Here is a 14355-nt window from a genome sequence, read left to right as displayed (position 1 = left end):
AGCTCCTCAATTTCCCACCCCCACCCCTTCCAAAGGATCTTCAATCCTTTAAGACGCGCTTCCTCTTTTTTTCTCTCGCTAGGATTCTTTGGACAACTTTTTGAAAGGACGCGTGCGGGTCTCAAAGAGGGAAAAATCTCTCTGCTTGGGGGTGGCGGTGTCCTATGTTGCAAGACTGTTGGTTTTTTGCTCCTCTCATGATGCTAACCCCCCACCCCCATTTTTTATTTTTTGGGAGGGGAAGAAACCTGCAAAGCCCAAGCAAATCTGCCAAAACTGGAACTAGCGAAAGGCTGGAAGAGGCGTTAAACGCCTTGCTATATGTCATGCCCGTTGTGAATGGGACCCGAGGTGCTGGGCCAGGACTTGAGAAGAAGGGCCGGGGAGATTTGGCCAGGCCCGGGCCACAGCATCCCATTCGCGGCAGCGTAAGCAGGGGAGGGGGGAGGGGAAAGAAAGGCAGCAGAATGATCTCTTCTGCCCAGGAAAAGCCCTGCTCAGGTGGGAACAGCTCAGGTGGGGGGAAATCCGTGGGAGTGGCATCACAGCAACAACAACAATAACAACAGACTGAAGGTGGAGGATTGGGGCTGCGGTTTGGGTTCTGGAAAGAGAAGCTCATTTTTGACATCTGCTGCAAGTGGCATATAAAGAAAGAACCTCAGAACATGATGCTTTTCTTCCAATAGGAAACTTGGGCTCAAACAGGTTAAATGTAACTTGCAATCCTATTCCTATTTACCTGCAATTGAACTCCGCTGAGCACTGAGTAAACATCCCTTGCATTGCTCCGGCAGGCACGTCTAACGTTCCATTGGGTGCACCGGGAAAAACTGGCAGGCCTACTCGGGAGTAAGTCCTATTACGTTCAGTGAGATTTCTTCCCAGACAACTGAAATATAGGATTGCAGCCCCTTAAGAATATGTCTCATTCTCCCACGGAATTCCACGGGATTTAATTTCGGCCTAATTATTCTCCACCACGCTTATTAACTGAATGTGTGAATGCAGGGCACAAAAAAGTGTAGCCTCCCTCCAGCACCCCGGGGACTCGATCAGAAGTAACCAAGAAGGATTTGTGTGTATGTGTGGACAACCTCTCTAAAGAGCGCTCAACTTTTCCTATTCTTGTTCCACAGTAATAAAGAGGGGGATGGGGGGAGTGTGGAACAGCTTTCCCAGCCTAGGGCTATCCAAAAGTGTTGGACTACAGCCCCCATAATCCCCAGCCACTATGTCCATGCCGGCGGAGGATGACTGACTTCGTAGTCCTAACACATCCAGTTGGAGAAAGCTGGTGTACAATCCCGAGACGGGAAAGGACCGTTTCTCGTCCAACATACGCACCCTAAAGGCATCCCATAATAAGGGAAAGACCACCATCTTCCGTTCCAGCCTTCCCTGGTTCGATTCCACCCATTCCGGGGCGGAGTGTGTCTCAAACGGGCTCCAAGCTTACTGATAATAGATGCACGTGTAGACTAAATAATTTCCAGGTGACCAGACCATACAAGGGCGAAAATAACCCTATTTGAGAAGGAGGGTGGTGATGAGGGAGTTAGGTCACAGAAAAGTCAACCTCCATGTATGGAGAAGGCCGGAGTGCCAGTTCTCCCGTGCCCCGCTTTCACCCCTTTCTTTGCATTTAAAGGGCGAATTCCAAGGGTTCTTCGTCGCCTGCGTCGCCAAGAAGGGACTGGGAAAACTCCTGCCTGAATCCCTGGTGAGCCACTGCCAGTTAGTGTCGACAATACTGGGATAGATGGAGCCATGGATCCAATATAAGGCAGCTTCCCGTGTTCCTATGTTCTAGTGGGGTCGCGAGTAACAAAACGGTGCCCGAGTCCAGAATGCTTCTGCAGGAACAACTGCCAAAGGGTAGCCCGTTGCCGCGAAAACAACGAAGAGACTTGTAGCACCTTAAAGACTAAACACGTTCCTTAAAGACTAACAAAAGCTTTCGTGGACTTCTCCCTCCCCCCTCCCGCCCCACGTACTGTCTATATACCTGGAACTCTCCGTAATGCTCCATACATCTAATGAAGTAGGTTATGATCCACCAAAGTTTATGCCAGAACAAGTTTGCTAATTTTTAAGGTGCCACAAGACTGTTGTTTTTGCTGTAGTTAACAGAGAGCGCGGGTGGTCTTTTAAAAACGGCGATCCTCAACGGTTCACTGGGGAGGAAGGCCCGCCAGGATGCAGGCAGACCTCAGCCAAGTTGGCATGGCTGCATTTTTTTTTGGGGGGGGGGGGGTTAGTAGCCAGTGAAAAGTGCGCGGTCCCAGAGATGCAATTCACTCAAAGATCCCCTACAATGTCGTAGAGGATGCTGGGTACACTTCCGGATCGCTGCGGCTTGGGGACCCTGCGTAGGACTAGGCCAGGTGAGGATCATTCCGCCACTACAGGTGACCAGTTCCCGTTCCTTACCCAAATCCACGCAATGCAGACAAATGGCTTCTTTAATCACGTTTTAGCCATTCTTTAGCAGTAGTTAAAAGTTTTGGTGGGAAAGATTGGTTCTCTCTGTGTGTTCTCCGCTCCCTCTTTATGGGTAGCTCTGGAGAACCCAACGCGCGTTGACGCTTATGTTAACAGAACTAGGCGGTATTGGTCATTATGGGTGTTTTAATCCGGATTTTAAAAACCCTGATCTTGCAGTGTGTGTGGACACATCTATGTAGGGACATCCCCCCCCCTCAAGTTAGACGGTCGCTCAGGTTAAGGGATGCAGTCAGAATGGAGAGGCTTCAGTGCAAAGCAGCACCTTCCGTGCGTTCAGAATGGAGAGGCTTCAGTGTATCCCAAGCGTTGTAACTGGAGAACCCCGCATTTTAAAAAAGAAACTTCTTTAGGTACAGAAGAAGACCTATAAAACGCAACGGCCTGCCTTATTAGCAAGCACTCATAAGATTGTCTTGGGGTGGTGGTGGAGGGAAGACACGTGGAGGTAGGTTCATTTACTGATCTCTCCCCCAACCCCGGTTTTGACCTGGACTACAGGCCGGTTTCCTTGGGTCAACACTAGTTTGTAGCACAGACTTTCAGTGCCCAGGGATTTGGTAGGGATCCATATCCACCTGAGCGCATGAGACACACACACACACACACACACACACAGTGGAGTATGCGTGTGTGCGTGTGTGTGTGTGTGTGTCTTTGTGGCTCCCTCTGAAATCGCAATTCAGATTGAGAGGGGGGGGAGAGAAATATCTCTTCCCCCACGCAGATATTTGTGTTATTGTAAAAACTGTTGGAAATGCACTGCGAAGGTGTTTGGAGCAGTCGGGCTGCCGCCGCCTGCCTGCGTACAGAGAAGAGAGCGAGGGAGCTCTGAGTTTAAAGAGGGGGAAGCGAATGGATCCCAGCGAAGCCAAGATCCAGCCGCCTGGGAGATCTCGGAGCAGGTGGATCGAGCGAGAGCAGGATGGACCCCGCGCCCCCTGGGCGCCCACCTCCAGCCGCCCTGCCTGGCGCTCCGGGTTGAAGCGATCATTCCCAACTCTTTCTTTTTGCCTTTCCGGCGCCAGCCTGCTTAGCTTAACCAACCCCTTTACCTATTCCTTCCCCCGGGAGACGTCCGTCCCATTTGGGCCTCCTGCCAGGGGGCGGAGGAGGGGGGAGGGCGATGGCCCGGGTCCGGATCACCTCCCCCTCCCCCGAAGACCCTTCAGACCTTGACTCCCAAACCTGATCGGGGATGGATTGGGAGGGACTCCCCCCCCCGGTTTTCCTGATTGCTTACCCCCTCTTTTTCCTCCCCTTTCTCTTCCCTAAATTCAGTTAATTTTATTTTGGCTGTCGCTCTGCAGAAGGCAGCCGTGGCTAAGCAATCGGAGCCGTGCGTGTGCTGGGAGTGTGTTTTGAGGGTGTTTTCTTCTTCTTCTTTTTCTTCTTCTTCTTCTCCCCCTTCTTCTTGTTCTCTTGCAGGGTACAATGTTAAAAAGCCACCGCTAGTCGCCCCCAGTGCTCCTACTCTCTAGGTCTTTTTTGTCTCTAGTGCAGATTAAACGTCACGTCCGCACTTGAACTTGAATTTTATCCCATTGTACGGAGGCAGACCCAGCCATAGAGAGACAGAGCGCTCCCAGGGAACCGGGCTCCGCCATCTTCACATTGCAATATATCTCCTAGTAATAGCCAGCACTAACCCAGAAGCACTGGGGGGCTTCTTTCCTAGCAAGACCCTGTGCCAAGCGAGGGGAGGGGGGAAGCCAGTGCAAAGTGGTGCGAGCAAAGCAAAGCAAAAAAAAAATAACAAGAAAAAAAAATACAACAACAAAAAAACCAACCCAGTGGTACTTGAACTGGCAAAGAGGAGACACAGTTTGGGCTACCCCTTTAAAAAAAAAAACAGCCAAGAAAAGAAAGAATTCTAATTAACCCAGCAAGGGTAATTTTTCTTCCTGCATTTTTCTCTGCGTGTGGGCAAATTCCAATTTTTCTACTTTTGTGCGAGCGTGTGTGTATATAATCCAATTTTTTTCTTTTTTTTCTTTTCTTTTTTTTTTTTAAAAAGAAAACCCTCCTGGTGGAAGAAGTGCACTTTGCTTCCCCTCCTTGTCTTTCTCTCCTCCACCCTCCCACCCTTTAAGCACTCTGGAAAAATAAAAGTGTCAGCGCCTGGTGAAAGGGGGGGAACCATCCTTCTCTCCCGAAGTTCAAGAAAAGATCTGGAAGAGGTGGAAAGGAAAAACAAAACAAAAAGACAGTTGTCTTGCGAAAATAAAGCCAAGCCTACCCCCTACTCGTCTTGATGATGCTTTTTTAATTGAAGGAAGAACCTCATCTTGAGTGCGCCAAAGAGGGGGGAAAAGAGTTTTTCGCCCTCTCTTCTTCTTTTTTTAAGTTCTTTATTGTGCTTTTTTTTTTTTTTAAAGAAGAGATCCTTCAAGAAGAAAATAGAAGAGGAGGCAGAAGATCGCTCCCCCCTCCTCCAACCCGATCCCCCCTACCCAAGTCCAGCTCTCCGGGCGATGACCGTGTAAATGCAAGTGCAATGTCCCGTCGCAAGCAGGGAAACCCGCAGCACTTATCACAAAGGGAAATTATCACGCGTAAGTTACAACTCACGAGTAGTGTGTGTGTGTGTGTGTCGTGGGGGAAGGGGGGTGTTGAAGACATCGAAACTTGGGGCGCGTTTGTGCACCTCGTGTGAAACGGATGGGGGGGTTGAAATGAAGGGTCTCTGAGAGTTTAGGAAGAAGGGGGGACGGTGGCGGCGTGTGTGTGTGTAGCTGGCTGGCTGAGGAGGACGAGGGGAGAGGGGGGAGCCGAGGAGAGGTGTGCGTGTATCGGAGGTGTGTGTGTGGGGGGGGCGATGGAAGCAAAGTTTGAGGTGAATTTGCAGGCAGCGTGGAGGTAGCGAAGGAGGCCACGAAGCCGGTGAAGAGGGGGAGAAGCTAGCCGTGGAGAAGGGGGGGGGGGGGCTGTTTATCTGCACCGGGGACTTGGAGAGAGGCTGGGTGGGGAAAGGAAGCTGGTCCAAAGTTGGCCGGCGCTGGAGAGCAGCGGCAGCCGGGGAAAGAAAGGTGGCTGCAGAGGGCTGGAGGGGGGGGGGGGTCGGCACCGCTTAATGGGAACCACATGGAACGGCTGGGCCAGGGATGGAGCGGCGAGGCCGGCGTGGGGAGCTGGGAGCAGGAACGGAGGCGGCGGCGGCGCGTTGAAGGCGAGGTGGGTGGGGGGGAGAGCGAGGGATGGGGGCGCTTCCTCCCGTTAGGGAAGCCCAGCTCGGTAACGGGGCCAGAACCGGACTGGGGGTGGGGGCTGCAAGGGATGCCAGGGTACAGGTAGTCGCATAGGCTGAAGCCTTTAGCTCGACTTCTTCCTTGCCAAGGTCCGGCTGCCCGGCCCGAACGTAGAGTAGCTTTGTATATAAACTCTCTCTGTGTGTTTTCTCTGCAAAACCTGGAGTATGGGTTGGGGGAGAAGGCAGGTGTGTATCTGCGCGCGGTGTTTGCAAGAGTGTAGAAAATTGTGCGTGTGTGTGGGGGGGAGCAAACCTTTCTCAGTAAGGTAGCACCATTTTGCACAGGGAGCGCGCGCAGTTTGCAAAGCAGCGAAGAAGTCCTGCAAAAAAAAGGCGCGCCACTTTTGCAAGGAAGGGAGAGGTGGCGGTGGGAGCCTGTGGGAGCCAGGAATAGTCCGAGGGAGCATATGGGGTGGCGGTGGGGGGGGGGGGGGAGAGAGATCTAGGACGAGGTGCTCCTTGCACCAGAGCAGGAGGTGGGGTGGGGGTGGGGTATCCAGGAATCGCTTGTATAGGAGTTCTGGGGAATCTGCATCCAGAGGGTCAGTTTGCCTCAGCTGCAACTTCTTTTTGTAAACCGTCCTGCCTTGCTAATTAAAAAAAAAGCGCAAGCCACCGCCACCCTGTATTTCGCAGTATTTGCATTTAACATCTAACACTGAAATGCAATAGAAACCCGGTACTTCTGAAGGTGCTCTGAAGATCTGCAGGCACATTGCCATCTCCCCTTTTGCTTTCCTGAATGGCCTGAATTGGAGGCCAGGTGCAAACAAACAAATGTTTTTTTAAAAATAAAATAAAAATGAAATAAACCTTAGCTAGTATTTTGGAGAAGGGGAGAGGGATGTGCAGAGGGAGGGGAGAAAGAAGAAATCACAGCCCAAACAAACCCCAGCAAACGCCAAAAAGAACAGCTCCGTTGCACGCTTTGGGCTTTTGCAAAGCAGCCGTTGCGCGTGTGGAGCTAAAGCGAGAGGAGGAGGGGGGTCTTGTGAGAGAGGGAAGGAAGAGGAGAAGGGGACCAGTCGGAGAGACTTGAAGGGAAAAAGAGAGAGGGAGAAAGAGGGGGGGGGAATAGAATATGTATGTTATATTTTAATTTTTAAAAAATAAATAAATAAACATACAACGCCTCCCCTCCCCCTTTAAAAGCCCAGGACTAGCTGCCATCTGCCAACAGCATTTGGTGACAGCGGTCTCTCTTTCCTCTCTCCTTTGTTACAGCTGATAAAAATGTTTGTAAGAATACATCGGAATTATATTGATTGGCGAATGCAGTCGCTCGATCCGGCATGGCGTTGGGCTTGTGAATGTTATTTTTCCTTCCCCACCCCTCTACTTTATTTTTTTCTTCTTCTCTTTCCTCCCCCCTCCCCATTCTTGCCATACCTCCCCCCCCCACCCCTTTATATTAACCGGCTACAGCATCAATGAAGATGAATTTTGCTACCGGCCTTTTAATTGATTTTGAGCTCTATTTTGCAAGCGGGGAGTTGACGGTGCTGCTGAACCAGCAGGGAAAAAAGGAGGATTTTAAAAACCCAAACAAAACAAACCCCAAACACCTTCCGAGCAAACTGCACCCCCCTCTTTCTTCCTCTTCTTTTTGCTTTAAGAAAAACTAACCGGTTTGTAAATTACCTTTTGCTTTGGGAGAGGGAAAGTGGAGGTGGGTTCCCCCCAGCCTTTATTAAAAAATAAATAAATCCTTATTATTTTAAGTAATTCCTTTTTGTGTTTTTGTGTTTTGCATGGTTTGTATAGGGAGGTTGGTTTTTGACATGGGGAGGAAGACAGAAAAAGATAGGAAGGCAACAATGCATGGTAAATAATAGGAAAAAGAAAAGATACAGTAGGACATTTGGTTTCAAATTATGTTTTGTGATGAGATTAAATCAGGTGGGTTTGTGTTTGTGAATTTCAGTTCTCTTCTCCCTCCACCCATAGCGTAAATTAAAAGTATATATAATTTAGGAGTGGGTAGGTGGGTGATAGGTGTATTGGAAGGGTATCCCACGGATCTGCCTATACAGTGTAGCTTAACGGTGAATGAAGGTCTAGGTTGGAAGCAAGAGAAAGAAAGTGCATGCAATTCCTTTCTATCCTCAGCTCTTCCATTCATCTTTTCATCTGGAAGAGACTTAACAACAAGAGACATCTAAGTGTCCTCTTGAACTGGGAAGGAAAAAGGGGTAGTGGGGGACAGGATGATAACAGCCAAAGAGGTGATGGGCATAAAATGCGTGTGTGTGTCTATATAAGAAGAAAAGAAAAGGGTCAAGAACATGTAACCCATGTTTGGGCCATAAGAGTTCTAGAGAGATGGTTTCATCAGACAGTTGTTGGACCAATTTCCAGGAAGGAGTTATGCATTATTAAAGAGGAGCTTGTTTAAAAAAGAAAGGAAGAAATCCAGACAAGTTTGACGAAAAACACATACAAGGACCAAATAACTGAGGAAATTAATGTGAAATCAACCCCCCCCCCACATCCCCAAACACTCTTTTTTGAATGGATAGGATTCTGAGAACTGCAGTTCTTTGATGGCTCACTGTCAAGCAACCTGTCAGGAGAATAGCATTGCATTTCAGGGTACCCTGCTAAGTGGGGAGTTGTGGAGGCAGGCAGGAGAATGGGTTTAATTCTAACCCTCTTATTGGAGTTCATTAAATTTTAGTCCCTGTGGATGCTAAAAGATAGGCTGCTAACCTGAATGGCAAACAACCACAAAGTGAGTGTATGAAACATATTTACAGTCTGTGTCCTATTCATGTTTACTCAGATGTAAGCACTGCTGAGTTCAGTAGGGCTTAGTCCCAAGTAAGTATGCATAGGATTTGTGGTCTTAAGGGTACAATCCAGATACAGTTCAGATCAGTGGAGGTGTTTGTTATTGTCCCCAGTGACTGCACTCTGACTTTATCGTCATGGTATTTTTATTTATTTAGAAATAGGCTCCTATGATTCCTGTGACTTCCATCCCTCTTCCCAAATGTATCCTGCCTTGCTTGTGATAGATGAAGAGCTGATGAATGAAAGCATTTGGGTTTGTCTCTGATGATGGCTTACTGTGAAAATATTGCAAGTTACATAACACTTAGAAAGTGAAAATGAGATCTCCGTAAAAATCTAGGCAGAGATGTGGTAGGACTTTTCTGTACAAAGGCGATAAATATTGGGCTGGATTTCTGCAATAGTTTTTCTTCCTAAATAGGTAGAAGAGTGAGATTTGTGCATTTTAGGAATGGAAGGATGGGTTAGCATGGAATTAACATAACCTTTTCTACTACGCAAATGACCTTCATTCATAAGGCAGGGGTGAACCCAGCTGAAGAAACATTTTTTGGTGGGGGGAATTGAGAAAAACATTAAAACAGTTCTGGCGGGGGGTGGAATTAAATCAGATTTCTGAAGGCCATGGTCAACAGGTTACTTGCTGGTTTTCCTGATTTGACCCTGTTGATTTGCATCATGCCTACATGATCTCAGTAGAGAGAAAATACCCTTTATTTGATTTTAATTTGTTTTCAGGTTGTCCTTAATAGAAGAGTTTCTGCCATTCAGAGGCAATCTGAATGGCAGAAATTCTTAAAGGAAACTTTAACAGGCATAGTCAAACATAGCATAATAGGTATAACTAAAGAATTAGCCAAGAAGTAATTTGTAGAGATGGTTGCATTTTTTGGCATACCTGTAGGGCTGTAAAACATGCATATCTCTTGCAGGTGTTACAGGCTGAGTTAAAGAAGGGTTTTTGAAAATATTGCATCCTCTCTTATCGGCATCCAAGCTGCATCTTATCTGTTTGTATGGGATAATTTTACTTAAAATTTTAGGTTTTAAATAGGTTTGTAGGAGATTTTAACTCTTGATTTTGTTTTAAAACAATCAACCCCCCACCCCATTTTTAGACACTTCCTAGTATTATGTCCACTTTCTTCATTCTTCGAGTGGTTTGATTTGCTCAGCATAAGAGACGGCTTTGTGAATGGATGATGGAATAAGAAACAGCTTTGCTTTTCATTGGTAGGCAAACACGGAGGAGACTATTTTGTCAGGCTTATTGAACCATTTAAATAAGCATGGCTAGAGATCTCCCCACCCCCATGTGTTTCGTTAATAGCACTACTTGAATATATGTGTGTGTATCCTTGTTCAGCATTACCAAATGTATTATGGTGTGTGTTGAACAAATGACTGTCTTCCGGGGCGCAAAACACAAATGGTGATCTGAATGAATGTGGTCCAGGTAATGAGGCCATATTACAGATGTCACCAGCTCTAGTTGGCACCTATTCTACCTGCCTTATCAGAACTAAGTGTGCTTAGAGCTTGATCTATTAGTTTAACACATCTTGCACAAGGCTTTCCCCTTTTACATTTCCTATCTAGATTGCCCTGCACCCTCTTGTTTGTTGATACAAATACTTTCCAAAATAAACTTTGTTAGTTTTTTCAGCTGAACAGCAAGTCACATTTGTGCCTTGTAGTGCTCAGTAGCTAGCCTTGACGGCTAGGGGGCGCTCATAGCCTGTCTCATAGAAAATTCGGGTTCCCAGCACCCGTGGAGGCAAAGAAATAATAGGTAGAAGAAGTCAGTCCTTTCCACTGCTGCAAAAATGTTTTAGGTGTAAAGTTGTGGTATTGATTTTCATGCCGAGATCTATATGGTACAAGATGAGAAAGCTTGCAAGTTAGATAAATCTATTTTCTAAGCAAATTATGACTGATTAAGCGACTCTGGCAAGATAGATGTCTTTTAATTAAAATTAGTTTTTAACAGTGTCTTTTACTGTCAGCGGCTTGTCTTTGGTTTCTCTGTTCTGAGTTGCTGGATTAGCTAAGAGCAAAGGGTAGGCTCATGTACAAGTATGAAAATGTATATGCATACAGTGATTAATTTGCCTTCTGTGTAGGTTTAGATTTGTGCACAGTAAGCCTGAAAGATTGTTACAGTGCAATACATAAATATAATGATTGTGAGCAATAAAGGGCTAGCTGAACCAAATCCTTAAGAAAATGTTGTCTAACTTAATATGAACAACAGAGTACGAACACTCATGTGAGTTGTGTACACAACCCTTTTCCTCTTTAGTATATAGTTATATATGCACACAATCAATACAGATGTACGTTGTTAACAGCAGAGATGGGACTGACCCAACAAAATCTTTAAAAAGCTTTATGTTTACTAGGGGGATGTGTGAGCTAGTTGAAACAGCTCTTCTCTATGAATATATGTGTAGGCACAAATTTAGCAGAAGAATAGTCAACGGAATAATACATATGAATATAGTTCACAAGAGTGATCGTTTAACAAAACCAGATCCTTCAAATGCTGTGTGCAGAGTATGTTTGTGCAAATTATTATTACACACAGATTTTTCTGCCATTTACATATGTATTTGAGCATACACTAAGAGATAAAAATAGTTATCGGATGTGTCTAAATATTATGTACAGTTGTGATGGGGCAGAAACTTCAGAATTTGTCTGATTATAGTCACAGCTTTGAAGGTCAGAAATCCACATGGGCAGATTTGTCTAACTTTTAATTGCTCTGCCTCTTATAGTAATAAACGAACATAGGAATAGAAATCGACTTATAATATACCAATGTTTGTGTTTCTTTTTGATGCGTATGTGTGTTTATAGAATTGTGTGTGCATTTCTGTCAGTGTTCCCATGACTTGCACACACCTTGTTAATGTTGATATCATCAGAAGGTTTTCTTGCCCAAATGTATATCGTTTAATGGGTTATAGAGAGGGAATCCAGGTATCTGAGAATGCGAGGGGAATGTGTTTATGAGGAAGTTTGTCAGGTTATTGTATTGTTAACTCTTCCGCAGATTTCTTTCTCGTGTTTGGGCACAATATGCAGCTGGATGTTCTTTGCTGACAGGGTAGAGGGCTCCATTTGAACTTGAAAGAGAAATAAATTGGGTCAGTCAAGACTAGGGCTGTCACCCACTATAGAAAAAGCCTTCACTCTCAACTAGACAGGGCCTGCAATTTATCTGATGATTCCTCTATTTCATTTAGTGTTCGTATCCAGTTTGTTGGAAACATAAAGATAGTGGGCACTTGATTTGACTAACCTGGAAGATGAAGTGATCAGAAAGAACTCCCTCCACCACACCTTTGTTGTTAAAAATCCTCCAGTTTTATCAAGAAGAGCTTCTTCAATCACAGGACTTTAAAACTTTTCACAATATTTTGAGAAAGAAGCAAAGCCGTCCTTGGTAACCAAGGAGGCACCTCTGCCGTGGAAAATATTTAAAGTGTCCCTTATGAAGATGTCCCCTGCATCCAGCCTGCTTTCCTTTCTCTTTCCGAAACAGTATCTCTCCTCCAATGCTTATTGCTTGGTGAATGCTGCTTATGTTAAAGAGGATAATAAGCGTAGAAAAGAAAATAACAGCACACTTCTGTCTATGCATGCTTACTCAAAAATAAGTCCCACTATGTTCCAATGAGGTCTTAGTCTTAGGAAAGTTTGCACAGCATTGCATCCCAAGGGACCTTTTTGGCCTCTTTGGAAGCATACCTTAAAAGTTTAGTGATGCCAGAAAAACCATAATGCAAGCTCTTAAAGAGCCGTACTAAAGATACCCATCAGCCTGTAGCTGTGCAGCTTCCATTCCTTTCAATGGGCCTTGTCTAGGCTCCAATCCTGCATTTGGTTATGCTTGCCTGGGACTTCAGTGAGACTGGAGCACATGTAACATGGGCGCATGAGAAGTGCGTATATCTTTATAACAAGATGAGGGAACACAGGCTCTCACACAAAGCGGGCATTACTAATAAATGTGCAATCTTTCCAGTGGCTGTTATAGTGACACCTTCCTCCTTTTCTGCTTATTTACTTTCATAAAATATCCTTATGCAGTCCCTTTCTACCCTCAGCCGTGAAGGCGGTTGTGTATTCACAGTAAGTTACAGCTTCTGAGCATCATTTCGATTTCTCTCCTCCCTCCCTTTGGAAAAAAAACCCCAAACAGCTGTCAACTAAGTCTTTACTATATACAGGGGACTTTTACACAGCAGGACATCCCTTCCTCTTGTTCTTCCCAAGGCACATATATTTTAAAAACATGTCTGAAGGCTTTTTGAAAACAAATGAAAGAGGGAAACACACACTTCATGCAGTATAGGCATGCACCAGGGAGGGAAGAAGAGGAAAGTGATGGTGTTAGCGATGCTGCAAGAATATAATCATTTTCTGGCAAAATTGACACCAGATTGGGGGCTTGATTAATGGTATGACATTCGTGAGGCCTGGCTTGTGTATTATTTTATTTTCATTTTATTTCATTCTATTTATATTATTTTGCATATGCAGGACTTTTGGCTCCTTGCAAAGGATTCAGTACATTTTATGAAAGAATTAATGGTTTGTGTGTTTTCTAGGCACGGAAGATGCTTGTTGGGAAATATGTGTGTTTGTGTGCATGTCGTGATGTAGAAGGAAAAAAATAGAGAGTAATTGTATGCAGAAAGTCACCTCCACTACACTTTTTGTTTTTCTGTTTTTAATGACTCTGGAATCAAACTGACCCAATATGTTGGGTTTTGGAACAGCCGAGCTTCGGTTGAACTTGAAAAATGGCCCAAAGAGTGTGTGTCATGGTGGGGCTTTACAACACCCCCAAATTTCCCCTTTTGAGATAGACACTTGACAAAGGTTCTACCTATGTTTCAATCCACAGCAGAAATCAAATGCATTGATTTTTCTCATTTGCATTTTGCTGTTGTTCATATGTTGCTAAGGATCTATAACCCAGTCAGCCTGTTCCGTATAGCCAAGAGTATAGAAATTCCCTGTGTGGACTACCCCTCCTTTTGACTATCCATTCCTCCCCTCCGTTTTCTATTTAGTTTTAACTAAAACAAATCTATTCACACAGGAACAAAGGAAGCTTTTGTATCGCATCATCTCAATCCCTGATTTATCTGTGAAGATTTACGGCTTTCGTGGTCTATACAAGAACCTATGCATTTTAGCCTCTCAATTGCAATAAATCTTTTTCTTCCTCCCTCTTCTGCACCTAGAGCAACTAGTTTATTTAGCAAAACATACATCACCTTTGTTCCATTAACACTGTATATATGTAGCTTTTGATTTAACTAAGGGCAGAGGCATGTCTCAGGATAGAAATTTAGAGAAGCAGGACTGGGGAAATGTTGGCTATTCTAGAGGATGGAGATGACCACAGCTCCATGCAGTTAAGAGGCACCATTTTCCAAACTTATAAGTGGCTTCCATGACATCTATAGATTTCGATTCCGCGGTAAGGTTTGTATTTGTGTTGAAACATGTTGGGCATTTTGTTTTATTTTTTCTTTCTTTCTTTTTCACTGCAGCTTTTTTTTTTTTTTTTTTAGACATTTATCCTACATTCAACTGTATGATGGCGTTAACTATTTTTCTAAGATTCAGGCTAGTTCTGCCAAAGGTGTCGGACTTGCAGGTTTACGGAGGAGTGCAGAAATTCACAACTATGAGTGCCATTTGCAAATGCATCTAATCTAAATGAGCAACTAAACTATCCCCTACCTTTTTAAAACAAACAAACATTAATACTGGTTCCTCTGCTT

At 45.0% G+C, this 14355-nt stretch overlaps 1 protein-coding gene across 5 annotated transcripts in view; it reads left to right on the top strand.

The window, feature by feature from the left end:
• Window positions 1-4968: 4968 nt before the first annotated feature.
• The window catches only part of BCL11B (BCL11 transcription factor B), a 166999-nt gene continuing 157612 nt past the window's right edge, over window positions 4969-14355 (top strand). For all 5 annotated transcript variants that reach the window (XM_063118035.1, XM_063118037.1, XM_063118034.1 and 2 more), the window contains exon 1: window positions 4969-5060. In XM_063118035.1, the coding sequence (XP_062974105.1) occupies window positions 5003-5060 (58 nt within the window). In that variant the 5' untranslated portion in view covers window positions 4969-5002. The remainder of the gene's footprint in view (window positions 5061-14355) is intronic.

The sequence above is a fragment of the Elgaria multicarinata genome, chromosome 2, assembly GCF_023053635.1.
Source record: "Elgaria multicarinata webbii isolate HBS135686 ecotype San Diego chromosome 2, rElgMul1.1.pri, whole genome shotgun sequence".
Classification (NCBI taxonomy): Eukaryota; Metazoa; Chordata; class Lepidosauria; order Squamata; family Anguidae; genus Elgaria; species Elgaria multicarinata.
This window is presented reverse-complemented; position numbering and strand designations above follow the sequence as displayed.